This window comes from Mustela nivalis (assembly GCF_964662115.1).
Source record: "Mustela nivalis genome assembly, chromosome: 2".
Lineage (NCBI taxonomy): Eukaryota > Metazoa > Chordata > Mammalia > Carnivora > Mustelidae > Mustela > Mustela nivalis.
The window spans coordinates 161,575,412-161,599,105 of record NC_139021.1 but is presented as its reverse complement, the minus strand read 5'-3'; the positions used below and the strand labels follow the sequence as shown (position 1 = coordinate 161,599,105).

At 42.5% G+C, this 23,694-nt stretch overlaps 1 protein-coding gene across 4 annotated transcripts in view; it reads right to left on the bottom strand.

Moving 5' to 3' along the window:
* The window catches only part of AS3MT (arsenite methyltransferase), a 28,673-nt gene extending 4,987 nt beyond the window's left edge, over positions 1-23,686 (bottom strand). The window contains exons 1-12 of one of the 4 annotated variants that reach the window (XR_014309332.1): positions 23,550-23,686; positions 23,217-23,257; positions 22,803-22,930; positions 21,306-21,456; positions 20,218-20,354; positions 19,422-19,491; positions 17,792-17,873; positions 16,112-16,243; positions 15,620-15,762; positions 13,012-13,146; positions 6,464-6,570; positions 4,433-6,366 (exon numbers count right to left, since the gene is read on the bottom strand). Coding sequence is in view for 3 of the 4 variants with exons in the window: in XM_082722500.1 (XP_082578626.1) it covers positions 6,274-6,366; positions 13,012-13,146; positions 15,620-15,762; positions 16,112-16,243; positions 17,792-17,873; positions 19,422-19,491; positions 20,218-20,354; positions 21,306-21,456; positions 22,803-22,930; positions 23,217-23,257; position 23,550 (1,113 nt within the window). In the remaining variant the exon portion in view is untranslated. Of the gene's footprint in view, positions 1-4,432; positions 6,367-6,463; positions 6,571-13,011; positions 13,147-15,619; positions 15,763-16,111; positions 16,244-17,791; positions 17,874-19,421; positions 19,492-20,217; positions 20,355-21,305; positions 21,457-22,802; positions 22,931-23,216; positions 23,258-23,512 lie in introns of those variants that run through there. The other 3 variants (XM_082722500.1, XM_082722501.1, XM_082722502.1) reach the window with 3 other exon arrangements.
* Between the last annotated feature and the right edge of the window lie 8 nt (positions 23,687-23,694).

Genomic DNA, 23,694 nt, shown 5'->3' with positions numbered 1-23,694 from the left:
TGGGACCCCACAGTCTCTGCTCTGTGAGTCCACACCTGAACCATAGCTACTATCACTGGTGTTCGCACAGTAATTACGAATCTTAGAGCCAACATGAGTTTTCCCAGGCTGGCCTAGATTCTTGATCATAGGTGAGACTTCCTGATACATTTTTCAAACTTCTAAAAAAAAAAAATGTTAACATAAAACAAATCTACATAGAAGTGCATAAAACATAAATGTAAAGTAGATGACCATAGAATTTATCATCCAAAACAGACCCCGTTTGAGAGTGAAAAAAGAGTGCTATTAATAATTAACCTAGTTTGAGACTTAAACTGGGACAGTCCCAGGCAAAGATTATGTTCACCTTGTGATAAAGGGAACCGCCCCCTAGTTGAGAAAGACCCTCTAGATCCCTTCTAGATCACTCGTCTTCTCCAGCCTAGATGTAACCACTATCCTTACTTTTGTAATAATCACTGTTCCTTTTTCATTGCTGTATTTTTTTAATTGGGGAATTCCCAAAAGGAGAGCAAGGACAGACCCTAGAACACAACAGGATTGTACTAGACCCTTGACTAGTGTCAGTTCCAACACTTTGTAGGCTCTACCTGCATTGTACAAGTCATTTAAATATCCTCAGCCTTGGTTTTCCCTTGCGTTAAAGTAGAAAAATCAGCATCGTCAAGGAGGCAAAAGGGAGTCATTTTCAGTAAAGACACAACTTGGAGCATGTGGCATAGTTTATACCCACAGTGAATCTTCCTCATTATCTCGAGAAATCACTGTTTTTAAAGGGCTGTATCAGCTTTATGGGCTCCTCTTCCATTATTTAGAAGCAAAACTAAAAATACCTCCCTCGCAACATTTCCCTAGTTAGAGCCAAATGAAAGAAATAATAAGGTTAATAAGAAAAAGAAATAAGGACAGTTAATAAAAGATGAACTACCAAGCCTGGAAGCGGCACGGATCCTTCTGTGCTTGCTGGGCAAACCTTTCCTTGACGTAGCAACTTGACATTTGGAGGCTTTGCTTTCCAGGGGATGTTCATTTAATATTCACAAAGAAAGTTCTGTGATGGAGGCTTGTTAACTCTGGGAACAGAGACTAAACTGTCCAGACCACCTCACCCGACACAATTAGGCTCTGAGTTATAGGTCAAATTACCATACGCAGCCCCAGAACCCCAGTTCCCTCCTGCGAGCATCCCTGAGAAGCTCCGCATGTCCTTCTTGGCTTCTGCTTGTAATGAATTAAATATATAAGTCAGATTCCTAGATTAGGCCACAGATCAGCCATCGTTTGAACAATCCCGGGGAAAAAGCCCTCACTAGTAACTCTGCTGAAAATGCGTTCATTCTAGTCCAAGAGCAGGCCACAAACTCAAAATCCTACAGGGGTGAGTAAAGCGGGCAGGACAGGGATGGAGGCGAGCAGACGAAAGGGGCACACTCTGGCGGAAGGGGAACCCTTTCCTCTCCGGTCATGGCAACCGGGCAGAAACACAAGGCTCGCGTGGCCAACATTTCTACTTTTCCAAGAGAAGTCAAAAATTCATATTTTATGTAAAACCTTCTAATTTATAAACGCAGGCAATGAATTCAATTTTAAAAGCACCGTGACCTCCCCAGAATCTAGATCCGTAAATCTGTTTCCCGGCCCGGCTGGGAACGAAGCATATACCAAGTTCAACACCCTTCTTTTACAGGCAGGGAAAATGAACTGCCAAGTGGACACAAGGTTTTCCTACGGCCAAGTAACTAGTTTGGCAGCAGAGCCAGATCGAGGAAAGAATACCTGCTTTCGGTCTCCTGCATCACTTCTCATTCCACAAATGAGAAGAGAGTTAATGGCTTTAGGCCTAGTTAAAAAGTTAATAGACCCAAGTCTGGCTTACAGGGCCCCGGAACAGTATCCATACATGTTCTCCTTTACTCTCTTGGGCTTCTGGACAACATAGAGGACATGGGGGGCTATTATTATGAAGCAGAGAAATATAGGACGTGGGGGGCTATTATTATGAAGCAGAGAGTAGCATTCGAGCAGAACATTTTTGTCCCAAATTGATTTTCCCTCACCTGCAGCATACCAGGCTACATGGCTCTGCTCCATGAAAGGAGGGGCTGGCATGTTCCCATTGGGGAAGGGGATTGGTACAGTCGTCAGTCCAAGACAAGCAAGGCTCACGCAGCAGGAGAAGATTAAGTACAAAACTTACATTCACATAACACTCCCATTAACCTCAGTGGGAGCTGTGCTTGCAGAAACTGCGGGGTCAGCAGTCGAACGGAGACAGGAATGAGGCACTAAGGCTCAAGTCATAGGTTATTATTAGGACTGTGTAACTCCAGGCCCATATTTGCAAAAGAGTTCATTTTTATTATGTAGTGAGCTCTCCCTCTACTGACTCTTCCAGCAGGGTCTTCGGGAAAAAAAAAAAACTCTGTGTAGACCTCATCTGTGCTGTCTGTGCAGTTAAAGAAACTTGGCAAATCGCAGAAGTCAGGAGAGGTGCCAGCATTTAGAAAATAGGCTTAGCTGTTTTGGTCCTGCTGGCCCACGGGGTTCATCATCTTTGATTGTTAGTGATTTGGGCCTAGGACAGTGCCTGGTACAGAATAGGTACTTAATAATAGTTAGTGAATAAATGAAAGACTGAATGGATAGCTTCACATTCCTTGCCAGGCTCATTGAGCAAACCTCCCAATCTAATAAGGCAGAATTAGTCACTCCTTTGCTGCTTCCTAGGAGCCATCCAAGGAAAGGCCAAGAATCAATACGAGAAGCAGGCTCTGCTGCACTCTTGGCGTAGAGCCATGCCCTTTTCAGCCGTGTGTGGCTGGAGGTGGGGGGCGGGTGGGATTCTTTTTAAGCTACTGCTGGGCTCTGTCTAGTAGGTAAGCTGCAAAACTTCTGCAGGCTTACCTGATTTTTAAAAAATATCTGTTTGTTTTAGAGAGAGAAAGAAAGCATAAGCAAGGGTGGGGGGTGGTGCGCAGAGGGAGAGAAAGAATCCAGAAGAATTCCCGACTCAGAGCTCCATCCCAGGACCCTGTGATCATGACCTGAGCCGAAATCAAGAGCCGGCTACCCAACTGACTGAGCCACTCAAGCGCCCCTTACCTGATTTTTTTTTTTTTTTTTTTTAAGTCTGGGCATCTCATCTTTTTTTTTTTTTTTTAAAGATTTTATTTATTTATTTGACAGAGAGAGATCACTAGTAGGCAGAGAGGCAGGCAGAGAGAGGGAAGCAGGCTCCCTGCTGAGCAGAGAGCCCAATGTGGGCTCGATCCCAGGACCCTGGGATCACGACCTAAGCTGAAGGCAGAGGCTTAACCCACTGAGCCACCCAGGCGCCCCTGCCTTACCTGATTTTTAAATGAATTCTCTTCCTATGAAAACGAAGGACTGAAAATACTACGTTTGGTACAATAATCAATTAAGAGAAAATCTGCTCCTTAAACCCATTAAGGCCAATTTTTTCCCCATTTTAAAAAAATTTTTATTAACATATAATGTATTATTAGCCCCAGGGGTACAGGTCTGTGAATCACCAGGTTTACACATTTCACAGCACTCACCATAGCACATACCCTCCCCAATGTCCATAACCCCCAGCAACCCTCAGTTTGTTTTGTGAGATTAAGAGTCTCTTATGGTTTGTCTCCCTCCCGATCCCATCTTGTTTCATTTATTCTTTCCCTATCCCCTTAAACCCCCATGTTGCTTCTCAACTTCCTCATATCAGGGAGTTGTTTTTTGTTTTTTTGTTTTTAATGTAAGCTCTACCACACCCTACATGGGTCTCCAGCTCACAACCCCGAGACTAGGAGCTGCATGTTCTACCCACTGAGCCAGCCAGACGCCCCATAAATCCAGAATCTTCTGTAAAGGGTTTGTAGCTACAGAATTAGGCCCCTGTTCCTCTGGCTCTGCTATTAGTAAGCATAACATGTATGAAATGAAGGTGGACAAGTGACCTATGTGGTAGGTAAACAGGCAGTGGCTACAGGCTTTAAAATTTTCTGCATATTTGAAAAGGTGATAACACAACATTGGGAGGAAGGCTGCCCGCTGTCAGAAGAGCTACAGGGAGCTTCTTGAACCATGCTCGACAGCAAGCCGGTCTTCAGCTGGACCTGCCATCCCATGCTGGTAGCCAACCATACAGATCCAAAGTAGTAACAATTTAAACCATGTGCCACCTATGCTTTCAAAGAACTTCATGTAGACAAGGAAACAAAGGCACGGAGATGTTAAATAATTTTCTCAAGGCCAAAATGCCAAGTGGAAAAGAACTGTTAGGTTTGCCATCAGATTTCGGCCCCTCACCATTCCACACTGTCTCTTGCGCTTAAAGGAGAGACGTCCTCTGTAAGAAGAGACATACGTTCCTAGTTGTCTATCTCACCTGTATTGAATATTCAAGTAACTGTGTATGGCATTCTTCTGAACAAAACAGTCTATTTTGATTTATATCATCTAGTAAATATTTTGCCTAGATTCCAGATCAAATGCAAGTCTCACGATGTGTGTTTTTGTGGGGAAATAATGTAAAAAGTACATTATTCTTAGGAAAAGCACAACACGAATTTCCACATTCCAGTTCAAATTCATCCCTCAACATCTTTGGGGGAACTGAGAATTCAGAAAGACAAGTAATTGACTAAATCCTCCTCCCTCTAAATTTAGAAAACCCTAATAAACCAAATAACCAGAATGCACTTTCTTTTCATCCTTTCCCCTTCTAGCAAGACGACTCTGGACTCACAGATGATGAAGAATGCTTAATCCCACCTATACCGGCCTAACAAATGCTGTTACTGAAGTAGGTTACAACTGGGTAGATATTGAACTCTAGAACCACAAAAGCACTGTTTAGAATCAAAGTCACAGAGATGAATAGAGCTTAAAAGATACCACCCAGTCCTCTCCTTAGTCTGTAGTATTAAGTCAGGTCCTGTGGTTGAACCCACTCAGAAATCTAAGAATTTCTCCATTTTTAACAGCTTTATGAAAAGTGGAGTCTGGAACATAGAATATATTCCAATGTTTTACAAATATGAGGAATATTTGTATTCTAATAAAAAAAATCTCCTGGGTCATGCCACTCCCACCTTGGTTTTTTTTGCACTGAAGTCAGAGGAATTTGTTGAGATTTTTCTCATTAAAACTCTTCAACGCTTGGGGCGCCTGGATGGCTCAGTGAGTTAAAGCCTCTGCCTTCGGTTCAGGTCATGATCCCAGGGTCCTGGGATCGAGCCCCGATGCTTCCCTTCCTCTCTGCCTGCCTCTCTGCCTGCTTGTGATCTCTGACAAATAAATAAATAAAATCTTTTAAAAAAGCACAACTCTTCATCACTTGACGGCTATTATTAAAGGACTGATCAGCTCCTGAAGACTAGGACCTTGGCTTATGTATGACTTACACCATTCTGTGTCCCCTAACAAAGTCTTCAAGCGGAACTGGACTTCAATTAAATAATGTTCTCCTTTCTAATGATGACATCATCCTGAAATAGTCCTCAATCTCATTCTTTAACTATGGAAGCTAGAACTAAATCTAATAGTTTCCTAGAAGTTTAACTGGGGCACATTACAAAGAAAAAGAAAACCTACTGTTTTTATATCTCTTACCTCTCTTTATAAAAAATTATCACTCTTTTCCTGATCCGGTAAGGATCTACTATAGATAGTCACTACGGTGTCATTCTTTAGGATTTAATGAGGTCAAAGGGATTCATTATTCGTTTGTTTTCTTCATTCAGTTGAAAAAAAAAAAAAAAAACCACGTTTGATTTAGAAGTTATCTGAAGAGCACTCCTACCAAATCTGATTTTGCAATTTTTTGGCATGATTAGCATGATTTCAGTAGGAGCTTTGTTTTATGAGCAAACATGGTGAAAGTCCAAAAGGTGCTATGCAGGTCAGAAGGAAAATGTTTTTCCTGAGACCCTCTGCCAGCCAGCCAACCGTTCCTCATGAAGCTCTTCTTGCTCATTGGCCAGGCCTGAAGACCCCGTCTCAGTTCCACATCCGACCACTAAGTGGCACCAGAACTTTGAATTAGCAAAGAGAGGAAAACCTATTTGATTAGCCTTTACGGTCATGTGCTATGAACCTTCAATTAATACCTTATAAAAAATAATCCATTATTTTTATCAATGACCTAGAGTATGGTGGCTTTTGTGCCATTTTTTCTTTCATATGGTCTATGCTGTGGAGAAGGGTAGATTAAAAGACAAATGTAAGTCCTTCGCCTTCTGCTCCTTTCTTCCAGTCTCCTGTAAATTAGGGACAGCAGCCTCCAGCAACATCAGAGGAACATCTGGGCTTTGCATCAGCAGACTCTCCTGCAAGCTTGAATGGATCTGTGATTATACCCTGTCAAAAGGAAAGGCAAACCAAAATGAAAGAACAAGATAAAGGTGTTTGGATGTACTACAACTCTCATATTTTAGTTTGACTGAGATTGGTTTACCCAGAAGGTAGATAAAATTTTATAATTGCATGGGATCCTTGGGTTTCAGCTATAAAGGTGGCTGTCTTGTCCTGAAGCTTCTGGTCAAGTTTTTACTACTTTCTTTCCTTTAAAAAAAAAATTATTTATTTGCCAGAGAGAGAGTGAGCGAGCGCACAAGTAGGTAGAGCAGCGGGCAGAGGCAGAAGCAGGCTCCCCGCTGAGCAGGGAGCCCAATGTGAGACTCAGTCCCAGAACCCTGGGATCATGATCTGAGCCGAAGACAGGCACTTAACTGACTGAGCCACCTAGGTGTCCCAAGTTTTTACTACTTTCAAGGTAAACTTTATTTAAAGCCTCTTAAAGGTGGTCCTTAGGGGACCAGGAAAGTTGATTTTGTTTCATTTTGCTTTATGGGAGTCCCATCTGTAATGCTTTTTACCCTTCTGGAACTGTATACCAAAATGCTGAAACTTCATTCCTTCCCTTACTCTAATCTCCAGAAACATGTGCGCAAGACAAGAAGGCAAGTCCTAGACACCAAGGCCATTGTTAGCAACTGCTGATGTTCAGATGTTGAGATTGCCAACACCAGCTGGCAAGATCTCAGGGCAGAGTAAGCGGAATTTTCAGAAGACAAGATGGTAGTCTTTATTTTTCCTCCTTTCACCTCCAAATGAGATACCTCCAACAACAGCACCAGCGCGGCCAGAGGAAAACCAGGCACAAAGGCAAGAAATCAAGAGCATGAATAAGCCACCTCAAATAATGATAATTAATTCATTAAACATAAATGCACACTCTCACTATTGATCACTGGTCACTGCAAATAGAAGGTAGGACAAGACAGTTACGGACCCTACATTCATGAAGGACAGACAGTCCTACGGACCACTACCTTCACTGAAATTACCTATGGGGAGCCTGGTCCCTCTGGCCCTCAGTTTCCACTCTTCTAGAATAAAGATGCCTGCCTGGATCTGGGCTCCCTAACAGGTAATAAGCTAGCATCCAAGCCTAGAAGAGGGCTGGCTGTGCCAGTCGCTTCTGCCAGGCCCTCTGGTCCACTGTTTATTTCCTTCTCTTGTTACTTTGGAATTCCTAGTCATAAAAGTTAGCCTTTTCACCCAGGAAAATGATTTTCCACTCCTCTTCTTCCCACCCCATGACTTCTCTACTAATAAGAGATAATGTTATCAGTATCACTTCCTAATGCATGCTTCCATCCCTAAAAGATCCCAAGACTTAAAGGAAATAAAAGATGAGACACTTTGATAAATAGTCCTTTCCACCACCAACATCCCGTGATTCTGTGAAAAGTCTAGACATGGAGAGCTAGTACAGCATATAGGGTAAGAATGTCAGCTTCAGAATCTGACATGGGTTCAAATTCACCACTTTCTAGCTCTGTGACCTTGGACTAGTACATTAATCTGAGTCTTAAGTTCTTCTTCTGTAAAATGAGGATAATTTTTAAAAATGAATTAGTTAATTTTTTAAAATGAGGATAATAAGGGTTATTGTGAGGACCATGTGGCACAGGGCCTTGGATATCTCACCTGTTCAGTAAAGACTAGCTTCTCTGTATTATTCCTACCTTTGCTCACATTGTTACTACCACTGCTATTAACTGTAGCAGGAAAGTGTGTACCACAATCCTACTTGCATCATTTCCGATGCTGCAGTGTTTTATTAATGTAATTTTTTTGTTAGGCCACATGCCCCGTGTGGAGTCCAATGTGGGGCCTGAACTCACGATCCTGAGGTCAATCCCTGAGCTGAGATGAAGAGTCAGAAGCTCCACCAACTGAGCCACCCAAGGGCCCCTAATGTAATTCTTTGAATAGCAACATACACTTTCCTCGTCGGGATTAAAAGAGAAGGAGGAAGAGGGAAAGAGGAACAGGGAGGGAGGGAGGAGGACTGGGAAGGGCAGGAGAAAAGAGAAGAGTAGGAAGAGGACAAAAGAAAGAAAAGAAGGGGTCTCAGAAATGGTTATCACTGCGTCAATGCTCGGCAAGCAGCAGCATTCCGCATTGGCGGCAGCTGTCAGGAAGTCGCCGGCACCAGCAACCCCCACCACGTGTGCCTGCCTGTACTGAGCTCTCGGTCTTTATCGGGAAAGTCTGCCATAAAAAAGATAGGCACGTCCTCCTCCGAGCACACAAGGTTATATTTCTAGGACACGCAGCTGTTTCATTCTTTAAATCTTCCTTCCCTGTCAGTGATTGCCATTTCAAAACCTTGGAACTGATCTAAAGACATTGGCACATCAGCAGGCTGAAAGAAACAAGGCAGATGAGAGAAGGGGCAGGTGGGATAAACCAGTTCAAGTACGTGGCAAGTTATGACTGGTATCCGAGGTCAAGAGCCCTCCTGTACACCCCGCGTGCGCACTAAAAGGGAGGTTAAGGAGAGGCAGGCTGGAAGAAAGGGGTCTCTGCGGAAGCCAGCCCACTTAACAAAAATTTTTTTTTACGGCCAGAGTACACTAGAAGTGTTGTGGTTGGAGGAAACACTCCTTTTACTTGTAACTGTAACCTGCCGACAGCTTTTCTAACTAGGATTCGGGAAGCTGGGTTCCAAGAGAACGAGAATGATGAAAACATTTCAAAATACACGTTGATTCTCACCAGCAAGGTTTTGTTACTGGTGAACTCCCAAGAGATTCAAAATACCAATATCACATTTGAAAGGTTTCAAGGACAGAAAGGTCCAAAGTCACGTTTCTCTACTTTCCAAAAGGGCACCTGCTTCGAAAAACAGAAAATAACAAAGAGCAGAGTGCTCAAGAATTTGATAAAGCAAAACCTGTAGATCACACTTTAGCGTTAGCCAGGGCTCCTACACTTAGCTTGTGGCTGATTCATGCTGCTAAGAGTGGCCAAATGAACCCATATCCAGTTTTGGGGCTCCAGAATTCCTGCCTCTTGTGTTCCATTAAACTTTCCCAACTAGAGGGGTGCCTGGGTGGCTCAGTGGGTTAAGCCTCTGCCTTGGGCTTAGGTCATGATCTCAGGGTCCTGGGATCAAGCCCACATGGGGCTCTCTGCTCAGCAGGGAGCCTGCTTTTCCATCTCTCTCTGCCTGCCTCTCTGCCTACTTGTGATATCTCTCTGACAAATAAATAAATAAAATCTTTAAAAAAAAAAAAATTTCCCAACTGCAAACTGACCATGTTGGTGAGTGATCGCTAAATAAGCTATACCCTTAACGACTGCTTACTACATAACAGAGGAAGCAGAAAAAGGCCTAAGGGTTACCTGTGTGTCAATGTATTCTCAAGGTATCCAAAATTACTACAACATACAAGCCAAAGAAAGCAAAAAATTCATGGCAAAAGATTCGAGAATCTCTGGGCCCAGGAGAAAGGGTGTGTGGAAGATTGAGAAATCCTAGAACACAGTTCCAAGTGACCAAGAACCTTAATTAGCATAAATCCAGTTACACTGTATACAAGAATATACAAAAGTAAAAGAAAATACTACACTAGCACAGCAGAAATTTGTTATCTATCTGGTATTCTTTCCCAAATCCAAATGCTTACATCCAGGAAGTCACAGAGGTAACTTCTTTTTGTACCTTATTGAGCTCGGGAAATAGTTCTTGTATCACAATGTCCAATAAAACGTAAGTCAACTGCTTATTGAGAACTGGCTGTTGTAAGCCATCAAAGAGAAGTCGGATGGTTTCATACTTGGCTTCTTCAACGATACACTTGACTATCAGATCTGGAATGTAATTCATCATTTCTTCAACGACTTCTGTTTCTTGAGTGTGTATTATGTGCCAGGCAACAGGCTAACATTTCCCACAGAACATCCCCACTGATCCTCACAAGCTGAGGAGAAAAAGTGATTATTACCTTCCTGTTACACATGGAGAAACAGAGCGTGTAGGGAGCGTAGGTTACATACCCAAGATCACACAAGCCTGGTAAAGCCCAGATCTGAGCCTTGCCTATCTGAGTGTAAGGCCAGTGTGTAAACACCAACTCTGCCACCGTCCTAGCACAGCAACATCAGTATCGTTATTTCCCGGGGCTTCCAACATCCAGTGACTTGACACATCACTGGTGTGACTTTGGTGAATGCTGTAAGTTCTGTCAGCCAAAACAGCCTTGAAATCCATCACTCAGCCTGTTCTAAATACAATATTATAAATTAATGAATGGATCAATAAAATAATTGGTACCATGAATAGGGGGAAAGGATTAAATATATAAGAAAGGCAAAGAGTGGGGGTGCCTGGGTGGCCCAACGGGTTGAGCCTCTGCCTTCAGCTCAGGTCGTGATCTCGGGGTCCTGGGATCGAGTCCCGGATCGGGCTCTCTGCTCGGCGGGGAGCCTGCTTCCCCCCGCCCCCGCCTCTCTGCTTTCTTGTGATCTCTCTCTCTCTCTCTGTCAAATAGAGAAAAAAAGAGAAAATAAAAGAAAAGAAATGCAAAGAGGGAAGCTATTATCTATTATAACTACCTACCTGCCTTCTTCCTAGGGTAGCTGTAGAGATGACATGAGGTAAAATGTGATAAAATGCTTTAGAAAATGCTACACCAATATTTCAGATACTAAAATAATTCCCAAAAGGAATCTAAAATTGTTTAGAAAATGATCATTTTAGAATATAGTGGCATCCTGGCTCAAGTATACATGGGAGAAATTAAGATATGATCAAAATAAGCCTTTCAAAATGGTGGGGGATTGATTTAATAAGTAAACAGGAAAATTTGAACTAGTTAATATTTGGAGAGATAGTCACACTGTATTTCAACATTTATGTTAAAGTGAATTCCAGATAGTTCAAAATTTTAATGTGAAAAGCAAAGCCATGAAAGTACTAGAAGAATCTATGTGACCTTGGATTAAGCAATGAATTTTTAGCTATGACACCCAAAGCAGAAGCAACCAAAAGAAAAAAAAAAAAAGAAAAATTCAATTTCACTAAAATTAAAAACTTTTGTGCATCAAAGGACAGAGAGTGAAAAGACAACATACAAAATATTGAGAAAGTTTTACAAACCATATAGCTGATAAGGGTCTTATATCCAGAATATATAAAGAACTCTTGCAACTCAACAATAAAAAGACAGCCCAAATTAAAAAATGGGCAAAGGGGCCTGGGTGGCTCAGTCAGTTAAGTGTCGGACTCTTGATTCCATCTTGGGTCATGATCTCAGGGTTGTAAGATTGCGCCCCATGTTGGGCTCTGTCCTGGGCACAAAGCCTACTTAAAATTCTCATTCTCTCCCTCTCCTGCTACACCTCCTCCCTCTCTCTCCCTTTCTTAAAAAGAAATGGGCAAAGGATTTGCATAGACATTTCCCCCAAAGAAAACATACAGATGGTCAACAAACATGTGAGAGGATGGTTAACATCACTAGTCACTAGGGAAATGCAAATCCATACCACAAGGAGGTACTTCACACCAACTAGGATGGCTACAATCAAAACTAAACAGAAAATGACAGAGTGTTGGCAAAGATGTAGAGAAATTGGAAACCGATACATTGCTGGTAGAAATTTAAAATGGTGCAGCCACAGTGGAAAAGTTTGGTGGGTCTCCAGAAAGTTGGATGTAGAATTACTGGATGAACCAACAATCCCACTACCAGGTGTAGACCCAAAAGAAGTGAAAACAAGCACTCGAACAAAGACACATACATGCGTGTTCATAGCAGTACTACTCGGGATAGCCAGAGTAGAAAGAAGCTACTATCAACTTGATGAATGGATGAACAAAATGTGGTATATACATGCAATAGAATATTATTCAGACATAAAAAGGAATGGAATACTGACATATGGATAAATCTTGAAAACCATATGTGAAGTAAAAGGGTCCAGATACAAAAAGCCATTATAGTATATGATTCCACTTATATAAAAATGTCCACCATGGGAAAATCCAGAGACAGAAAGCAAATTAGTTATGGACAGAGGCCAGAGGGAGGGGAGATAGAAGAATGACTGCTTAATAAGGATGGGACTTGGGGTGCCTGGGTGGCTCAGTGGGTTAAAGCCTCTGCCTTCAGCTCAGGTCATGATCCCAGGGTCCTGGGATCGAGCCACGCATTGGGCCCTCTGCTCAGCAGGGAGCCTGCTTCTCCCTCTTCCCACTTCCCATGCTTGTGTTCCCTCTCTTGATCGCTTGCTCTCTGTCAAATAAATAAATAAATAAATCTTAAAAAAAATTTTTTTAAATTTAGAAAACAAATACTTGAATAATTTTTTCAAGTATTTGAATAATTCAAATACTTGAATACTTAATCTTTTTTGTATCTGGACTCCTTTAAGAATCTGATGAAAGTAATAGACCCTTTCTTGAGAAAATACACATTTACACATAAAATTTTACGGGGTTCATGGATGCCCTGAAGTCCCTTCATGGGTACACCAAGTGGAGAGCCTCTGACTTACTGTCCAGATTGGAAAAATAAAGTTACGAAGTTAATTCAAATCATTTTGTAAGATACAAACAGGCTGTAAATTATTTATAGCAGCCAACTAAAAGAATAATGATTTCTTATTTTAGCAGTCCGTGTCAAGATAGGGATTGAAAGCCAAACAAACCTTTGATCCTAAAGCACAAGAGGCACTACATGCTGGCAGCTTCTCTCCAATTGGTCTGATCAGAAAATTCTGGGCGAATCGTGAATTCTTCAAGATAGCTGCTGTTTCTTCATCCACTTCAACAATTTCACCTTCCTGAAGGGCAGCAGGAAAAACACACTAAGAAATGCCACTTTAACCTCAATAAAAGAAATGCAAAGGTTTTAATAAGGAGTGACATTTCAGGACAAAAATATGATATGATATGATATTCTCTTCTATTCAGACCCTGCTATTAGTTTCATGCTGATTTCAAAATGCAATTGACCAGTGTCATAATCAGTTTTTCTTTGGTGGCAAAGAAAAAAAAAAAAAAGACACTCATTGTTCCCAGAGACAGATGTAGAAAATATAGGAAAAAAAATTTGAGTATCACCTTATTCATCATTAAAATGGGGTTTTAAATTAATAGTTAATGTGTATTTCTGTGAGCTCCAGTGTGCCTGGGAACACTAATGCTTTGGGAAGCAGGAGTGAGCACAGGAGAGTCTGGGCTATCTAACCCCTGCTCCCTTTAGATAAGCTCTGCATTCACCACTTCATATACTGGGGTTATATAAAGTAACATCTGACACATAGTAAGCTTTGGGTTTTTTAAAATTTTTTTGAGATTTTCTTTATTCATTTTGAGAGAGAGAGAGAGAGTGCAAGAGAGAGCATAAGTAGGAGGAGCAGCAGACAGACAGAGAAGAAGAAGCAGACTCCCCACTGAGCAGAGAGTCCATTGTGGGGGCTCGATCCCAGGACCCTGAGATCATGACCTGAGCCAAAGGCAGACACAAATGATTGAGCCACCCAGATACCCCAAATATTGTTTTTTTGGTTTTTTAAAAAAGATTATTTATTTATTGATTTATTTATTTGACAGACAGAGATTACAAGTAGGCAGAGAGGGGTGGGCAGAGAAAGAGGGGGAAGCAGGCTCCCTGCTGAGCAGAGAGCCTGATGCAGGGCTTGATCCCAGGACCCTGAGATCATGACCTGAGTCGAAGGCAGAGGCTTTAACATACTGAGCCACCCAGGCGCCCCCCAAATACTGGTTTTTTAAATAAGATATTGCTTTTAAAAAAAATTCTGCTCTTAAAAATTTTTTTGGTGGTGGTGGTTTTTGTTTTTTGGTTTTTTTTTTGTTTGTTTTTTTTTTGAGAGCCACTGTATCAGAGCAATGGGTTCAAAGGCCTTTCCCACTTTGATTCTGTGACTCTCCAAAGCAGGCAGTACATCAAGGGGCAGCAGAGCAGTGAAAAGGCATCAGTAGTTCCATTGCACCAGGGGGTAGTTAAGAACTGTGAAGGTGCTACTTGGACCAAAAAAATCAGAGGTGCAAAACACTAAATCCTTCTACCTATGGAACAATCATGCTTGTATCTTCTATTTACTGAGTGCCCAGTGTGTACCCAGGTTCTACTATATTATTACTAATCTTAATTAAAATTTTATTCTTTAGGTAATCTCTACACCCAACATGGGGCTTGAACTTACAACCCGGAGATGAACAGTCATATGCTCTACTAAGTCAACCAGTCAGGCACCTCTATGTTATTGCTAATCTTACAGAAATTCCACACAGTAGGTATTATTATCCTACTCTTGCAACAGAGCAAACTATATCTCAAAGTAGGACTTATTCAAGTTTATCCAAGTAATAAATAAAGGAGCCAGCATTTGAACCCAGGTGTCAGATGCCAAAGCCTATACTTTTCCATATTGAGAGAATAAAGACGGCCCTGCAAAGAGTAGTACAGATATCAATGTGTTGTCATTAAACACTAAGAGTTCCTTCATTCGATGATACAAGTGAACCACTGAAATACTGTTGCACAATACTTCTATTCTTTTCCATCCCACTTCTCTGTAATTCCATTAATCTGAAGTCTGATGGATGCTTTCTATAAAAGATTTTCGTAGGTGTGATAGTGATACTGTGGTTATGTAGGAGAATATTCTTAGGAGATGCATGTTGAAATATTAAGGGTAAAATGTCACAATGTCTGCTTTTAACGGTTCAGCGAAAGCATACATACACACATGCACATGTCCCAATACCAGGAAAGTGAGAAGCAATGCAAGGTTAAGAAAGGGTACCTGGAGGGCACCTGGGTGGCTCAGTGGCTTAAGCCTCTGCCTTCGGCTTAGGTCATGATCTCACTGTCCTGGGACTGAGGCCTGCATCGGGCTCAACGGGGAGCCTGCTTCCCCCTCTGTCTCTGCCTGCCTCTCTGCCCACTTGTGATCTCTGTCTGTCAAATAAATAAATAAATAATCTTAAAAACAAAACAAAACAAAACACAATATTTGGGGTACCTGGGTGGCTCAGTCAGTTAAGTGTCTGCCTTTGGCTTAGGTCATGATCTCAGGATCCTGGGATCGAGCCCCACATCGGGCTCTCCGCTCATCAGGGAGCCGGCTTCCCCCTCTCTCTCTGCCTGCCTCTCTGCCTACTTGTGATCTCTCTCTCTCTGTCAAATAAATAAAATAAAATCTTTAAAAAGAAAGGAAGAAAGAAAGGGTCCCTAGAGCAAAAATAAGAGTAGAAAGAATGTCCAAAATTATGGAATTTTTTATTTACCTTAAATGTGAAATTTGCATCAAATATCAGTTCTTTTTCGTGGCCTGTGATTCCTCCATTGTAAATCACTTGGCATCTTTCAGCTGGTCCTGTCTTAGGGAGTTTGAAGAGGCGAAATGTTGCAGAAACAAAACGACAGTCACCTGAAACAGAATTCACCCGTGGTTCAGCTCCGGCACCAAATGGCTATTGGTTTGCTTAGCGGATGAAGAGCACACATCATAAAGGTGATTTTCTTCTTTGCATGCCATCAGTTATCTTTCTGGCAGTTCACTTCATTTACTGAATAACTGAAGTGCTTTATTAAATACCAAACTCTGGGAGGTTGCTACTAAACAGAAGACAAGATGGATGTTCCCAGATGACCCAAAGTCTCCTTCAGTGACAGCCATTCAGTACACACTTGCTAAACACCACATTTGAAAAAACACACAAAACCCCACATTTGAACCCTTCAAGGAGCAGTTTTAACATTCCCTGCTGCTTTCTTACCGATCACTCTTTCTAATTCCGTGTTTTGGACTGTAACGAGATTGGCAGTGACCAAACGCGGGGTGCAGAAACCAATATTTTGGGCAAGGATGGCAAGGTCCTTCCAGTACAAAGCACCACCCAGGCACTCACCTAAAAAAAAAAAAGAAAGAAAGAAAAAAAGAAAAATCACAGACCACAACTAGGTATTCAAGAAATTACTCTGCTATAAAATTATCAGGCATGGTATTAGTTGGGGTTCCCAGCTGCTCAGCTGGAAGAGCATGCAGCTCTTGACCTCAAGGTCATAAGTTTGAGCCCCACATTGAGTGTAGAGATTACTTAAATACACAAACTTAAAAAAAAAAAAAGGGATATGGTGTTAGTTAAAATATATATCCTAGAAACAGAAAAGGGACCTGAGCATCCCCCTAAGATCTAGAAAGTCACAATTAAAATGGAATATGCTAGCTGATGGCCTCTGCAAACCATTTTTCAATGGTTTTCAATGGTTCACTAATGTGCCGGTTGCATCCAGCTGCAATCATATTTCTGGATGGATTAGGCTACCTTCCGAAAAGCACTACACTATGTGAGTAAAAAAATATAAAGGATAATTTACAAAGTTGCCTATTAGTTCCAGATTATCATAAATAACCTGCTACTAGAATAATAACTACTAATAATAGTCATAAGGCAATTTAAAGTTTTTTAAATTTATTATATCAACAAATTAGAAAGAACCCAAGTGATTACCCATACAGAAATGGTCAAATAAATGATGGCATAGCTGTACAATACACTATGTAGAATACACACTTCCAAAACACATTTTTAAAGATTTTAGGCTTAGGAAACATGCCAAATAAAATTAGGATAATAAATTCTACAGATTGCATGCTCCAAATTTTATTATACACACACATACCCTACAAGGATCTATACTAAAATGTTAAAGAGGTTATTGCCACATTACATGGTTAAGCAGTAATTTTTTTCTTTTTCTTTTTGTATTTTCCAACATTTTAACAATATTCATTTGTTACTGTATGACAGGAAAAAAGTTAACAGAACTTATTCTAAAAGTAAGAACTGTTTGTTTGTTTGTTTTAATGGGGTTCTTTTTTTCTTTCTTTCTTTCTTTCTTTTTTTTAGTAATCTCTGTACCTACCATGGGGCTTGAACTCATAGCCCTGAGATCAAGAGTCACATGCTCCACTGAAAGAGCTCACCGGGTGCCCCTAAAATTAAGAACTTTTGATTTCACAATCAGACTGACCACAGGCATGCATTTGTCTCCTCAACTTCCAGAGACTCCATGTAAGTGAGGATAAGAGAATAAATAACATAGTAACACTGAGAACAGAAGGAGATGAAGGAGCTTCAGTCCCCAAAGGGTTGCCATGCTACAGTTTTCAAAGTATTTTGCATATCCACTATCTCATTTAATCTTCATAATAGCCCAATAAGGAAGATTGTATTATTCTCTGCATTTTACAATTTGGAAAACAATGACTCAAAGAGACTAATTAAACTGTCCAAGGTCATACCACTCTTGAGTGGCAGAGGAGAAAGGGGACAGAAGCCACCACACCTAGTCCCACGTGTTCCCACATCACAAAACGTCCTCCTGGATATTAGCAACTGGAGCCCTACACATGAACAAGTGTCAGCCATAAAACAAAACAAAGCAACACTTACCCCATAAAATTCTGTGTGTCCTGATTTCTTCTGGCAATTCAAGGTTAGCATAGACGTCACTGAAATACAGCTCCCCACCATGCTGAAGAAGCAGTATTAGTCCAAACAAGGTTAAAGATGACATTAGTCCCAGATAGCAAAGAAACGATTGAGGAGATAAAATCAATTTTATAAAAACCAACAGAAGTACTGAGGTAATCCTTGGTGAACAAATCACAGCTGTCTTGCTAGTTACAAGCAATAGATGTGTGCCAAGATTTTTTTCAGTGCCCTACAGACAATAAAATGGCTTTTCAAGAGTGTTTCTCTCCTAAATAAAGATACTGAGGTGCTGAAAATTTTAGCAAGTCCGAACCAAATGCAGTCCTAGGTGGTTGTATAACTAATTTAAAAAAAAATAGTATTCCTGGGGTGCCTGGGTGGCTCAGTGGGTTAAGCTGCTGCCTTCGGCTCAGGTCATGATCTCAGGGTCCTGGGATCGAGTCCCGCCATCGGGCTCTCTGCTCGGCGGGGAGGCTGCTTTCTCCTCTCTCTCTCTGCCTGCCTCTCTGCCTACTTGTGATCTCTCTCTATCAAATAAATAAATAAAATCTTTAAAAAAAAATAGTATTCCTGAATTCTTCTCCCTTAAAAATCATATAACTTTTAGGGTACCTGGGTGGCTCAGTCATTTAGCATCTCCCTTCAGCTCGGGTCATGATCCTGGGGCCCTGGAGTCCTGGGATCAAGTCCCACATCATGTTCCCTGCTCAGCGGGGGCCCTGCTTCTCCCTCTCCCTCTCCCTTGCTTGTGTTCTGCTGTATCTGTCAAATAAATACATAAAATCTAAAAAAAAAAAACCTTTTATAATGGTATTCATTTTTATAATAATAATTATATTTTTATATAAATAAGAATCAGGACTTTCAAGACTGTATTTAGCTAGTTTCAAGGGCTCAGAGTCTAGACTGTAATATAACAACTTCACCTTTTAGAAGTACATTTTGATGAAGATAGTGAACTGGCCCGTAAGATGACGTATTAAATAAGACTTTATTAAATCATTCCTACATATTCTTATTTGAGCTCTACGGCACGCTCTGTAAACCAAAAATCTCAGAATCTTATATCTTCTATCACAAAGATACACATTTCATGATATATGTGGAGGGCCTGGAGCTCCTGAGAGTCTTCCTTTTACAAAGTCGTTGATGTAGAAGTTCCATCTTTTCTATCCCCAAAGATGTGAAATCCTGATAGAGATGAAATAAGCAGCCCTCAGAAACACTACACAAGCTGGAAGAGTCTATCCACAGCAGTCTTCTGGAGTCAGTCCAGAAGTCCCTGCCATTCTACGGATGCTATCCCAGGACCATGCGCAGCAGGGAACAAGAGAAGACACTGCCATAAGGCAACTATTTCATGGCATCCAGTGACAATCAGGACTCTTGGATTTATTAGCTTTTATGACATGAGAGGAAAATAAATCCACATCTGGGGCATCCTTCCATGTCCCTTTTGCTGTCCCTTTTTAATGTAGTGAATAAATGGCAAGACTTGGAACTCTCAGCTCAAGGGGACAAGAACAGGTCAGATCCCATCTGCTCTTACTGACATGGAAAGACCACTTACTTGCCTCACTTCTCTTACCTTTAGCACTCGGTACGCCTCCTGCAGCACGGATTGCTTATTAGGCACAAGGTTAATGACACAATTTGATCTTTAAAAAAAAAAAAAAAAACAGATGGAATGTCAGGTAAATTCACACACTATTCAGAGTGCCTCAAATCCCTTTTGTCCCTAAAGATGTCTTCCATCATTCCCCAAAGCTACACCATTCTTCCTGCCTCCCTCCTCTCTTCCCCACACTCTACTTTTTCCCAAGAAAAAGGGAGATGGATGGAGTGTTTAAAATTGCAATAAATTGTTAGCCAATTTGTGTGGGCAGGGAAAAAAAGTCAGGCACACTCCCAATTGGTGTCTGCGCTGATGGTCACCACACAACGGCACGAAGGCTGGTTCCCAATGCCTCCTCCACCATGCATGTCTTAGGCCACATGTAAATTGGCGAAATTCGCCCAAAGCAGCTTCATTAAGGCTGTCACCCGGGCATGATGTGACAACAACTCAAAGGAAAGGGAGGAACACAGACTCCTACATTTTGCTGCGACAATACTGGAGAGAACAGGTCGGTGTGTGTTGTATGAGCAGACTCAGTGGTCCTGCTGTCATTCTTTTGGACTCATCTGTTCACAGTGAAGTTTACAATCAGTTCTCTCCTGGTCTACTGCGTTCTGAGACCGGTGGGCTACAAGGGCCTGAGAGCAGCTCCCCTCCCTTTATTAAGGCAGGCTTAACACCCTGAGAGTCAGTTCAGCAAAGAGTGGTGACATTTGTGTTCAACAGGAAATGGGCTATATTCACAAAAATAAGGGTAGAGACCTACATAACAATATCATAACTCTCATTCTTGATTCCAGTCTCCTCCAAATTCTCTATGTAGCCATGAAGAAAAGTCACATTGGGTGTCTGGAAGCCGTATTTTTCCATGTGATATTCAATATACTTCTTAGCCACTTCTACCTAAAAAGACAAAAAATAAAAACATATATAAATATATATATACATATATATGGATTTGATAATCATTTTTAAAATATGCTACTTTTAAAATAAAACTTTCCTATTACAAATGGAATATTCATTCTATATATATGTGTGTGTATATGTATATATATATATATATATATATATATATATATATATAATTTTTTTTTCCCCGTAATATATTTTGGAAAAGTATATAAGGTTCCTCTGGGCATGTAGGATAAATTACAGTCTGAGACAACTCAATGAGAGATAAAGTCCCAGCTCGATACCTGGGTTTTTGTTTAGTTTTGTTGTTTTGTTGTAATTAAGTAGGCTCCAAACCCAATGTGGGGCTTGAACTCCTGACCCAGAGAGGAAGAGTCACATATTCTATTGACTGAGCTTGCCAGGTGCCCCTTGATTCATGGATCTTGCTTGAGTAAACCCTTCACTCAATAACAAAATCCTTCAAGATAGATAGCAGAGAAGTAAAGGAAAAACCAGACTCCTTGGGGTCATCATGATATTCATATATGAGGTCAAACTTCTCACTCTGTTCTCCCAGAAGAGCCCCTAACTGTCAAAGTTCTCAGCCTTCAGGGTGGGAAGCACTAGTGGCACCAATGAGCTTTGCATTCAGCAGCCTTCTTAGATTACCCTTGAAGAGTCACAAAGGAAACAACTTTATCTTTAAAAGCATGCCTTTGAGGGGCGCCTGTGTGGCTCAGTGGCTTTAGCCTCTGCCTTTGGCTCAGATCATGATCTTAGGGTCCTGGGATCAAGCCCCGCATAGGGCTCTCTGCTCAGTGGGGAGCCTGCTTCCCCCTCTCTGCCTGCCTCTCTGCCTACTTGTGATTCTCTCTCTGTCTGTCAAATAAATAATTAAAATTAAAAAAAAAAAAAAGAATGCCTTTGAGAAGTTTCTCCTCCAGATCACTGCCTCACCTGACTTTCCGTCATGTCTATCCCAGTGACATGTCCTCTCTCACCAACCAGTTGACTCAGGACATAGCAATCTCTCCCACTTCCACTGCCCAGGTCCAAAATCCAGCAGTTCTCCAGACACTCAGGGATGACCAGACCACAGCCATAATACCTAAGAAACAGAAAACACAGCCATGTACCCCTATTTTCCCCTTAGAGACCAGAATATGTAGAATCGCTAAATCTTACAAATCCTTCCTTCCTACCTCTCTCCTTCTTTTCTGTCCCTCCTTGCTTCCATCATTCACTGGATTTCTATTGAGGTATTTCTTTTCCCCCACTAACCTGGAAGCTTCATGAAAACTGGGACTCTGGGAGCGCCTGGGTGGCTCAGTGGGTTAAAGCCTCTGTGTTTGGCTCAGGTCATGATCCCAGTCAGAGTCCTGGGATCAAGCCCTTCATCGGGCTCTCTGCTCAGCAGGGAGCTTGCTTCCTCCTCCTCTCTCTCTCTGCCTGCCTCTCTGCCTACTTGTCATCTCTGCCTGTCAAATAAATAAAATCTTAAAAAAAAAAAAAGAAAACTGGGACTCTGTCTTCTTTGCTTATCATTGTCACCATTGTTGGACACTGTAGCAGGTACTAAGACAAACAAGCCATTTACAATATTTGTTGAATAAACAGTTAGTGAAGCATTATAGCTGAACATCTATGACAGGTCCAGAACTGTGCTAGTTACTGGAGAAGAAATGTGACACAAGATTTCTGTTCCCTGGAGGTATTTAACTGGGGAGGTAAAGCACGAGCACAGAAAACATTTCCCATGATCTACTGCACAGGCAGTAGGTGCTATAGTAGTTCAGGGAAGAGGGTGCTCAAGGATGGAGGCGGCTTCACATTATAGGTAGGACATCAGTGACGTGTTGGAAGGTAGAAAGGAGAGGGAAGGCATTCCAGATCAGTAACGGCACGTGAGGCAGGAGGGAGGGAGAGGTCTGGCTAGAGTAGTGTAGTGCATCGGAAGGAGCTGGGGTTGGCTAGGAAGTGGGGGCCAGACTGCACAGCCTTGAATGTCAAGTCCAAAGCGTATGAATGTATCCCGAGTAAAGGGGGATGGGGTGGGAAGGGCGGCCATTGGGAGTTTTTAAACAGGGCTGTAAGATGATCAGTGCTGTCCTCTACCAGTTTTTTTCTTAAGATTATTTATTTACTTGTCAGAGAGAGAAAGAGAAAGAATACAAGAAGGGAGAGGGAGAAGCAGGTTCCCTGATGAGCAAGGAGCCCAATACGGAACTGGATCCCAGGACCTTCCGATCATGACCTAAGCCACAGGCAGACGTCGTAGCCGACGGAGTCAACCAGGTGTCCCATTTGCTTTTCCAGTTTTATGATAGGCAAGGCAAACTGGATGGATTGAAGAAAACAGGTTAATTCCCTAGTGACTGCATCACTATCTTTTGAAAACCTGCTGTCTAGAGTGTCCAGGATGGGGGTATGGGGGAGCAGCACAGGGCACTTTACCTCGAGGATACTTCTTCATGTACATTCCTCAAGGCTTCCCAGATATGCTTGGGGACCAGCCTGGCTGCAGTGACACAGGCACTGGTCTGGAGGTCTGCTGATTTCTTCAGCACCTGCCCATAGTAGGTCTGACCAGAGGTCAAGAGCAGGGTAGGGGTGGGGAGAGAGAAAAGCTAGAACTGCTATCCACAGGCAAAGTCTCCCATAACCACCAGCAACCCCATCCCCACCCATCCAGGCCTGGCTGGGCTTTCCTCCTGCAAAGCTCTAAGCCCAGACTTTGCCCTGCACCCCACTCCCATCTCCTCCCTGATCCTGTGGGGCAAAGGCCCAGGCCGGCTGGGCTTCCAAAAGCCTAGTGCTCCCACTCAACGGAGGCTCCTCCGTGGCTATTCCAGGCCCTTCTGCTGACACCTGCACGTCCTTCCGGATCTCAGCGTCGCGGGGGGCAGCCACTGCCAGGAGGAGAAAAAAAGAAAGCTGAGAGGTGAAGGTGCTGAGCCCCTGCAAGGGGAATAGTAGAGGGCTGGTTACAAGGCAGGCTGGGAGCGCTAGTGGTGGTGATTGGCAGGGGTGGTGACTGCAGGGTCACCACCTGCCTAGAGGGTCCCCCGCCCCCCCCGCCCCGCTGCCCCTGCGCCCCACCCCCCATCCCCTCACTCCCCCACCCCACCCTATCTACCCCCCACCCCACCCCCCCAAGCCCGCACTGGGAGCCCGGCAGGAGGCGAGGGGCAGCGCACTCACTGTCTCCTTGGCCTTTGGACTCCAGGACTTGGGCGCGCCCACTTGGGCCGGCGAGCTCCCAAGGCCCCGCCCCGGGACAGGCAGGTCTGACCTCCTGAGGGGCGGGCTTCCCAAGCCTGTATGTACCAGATGGTGCCAGCCGGCT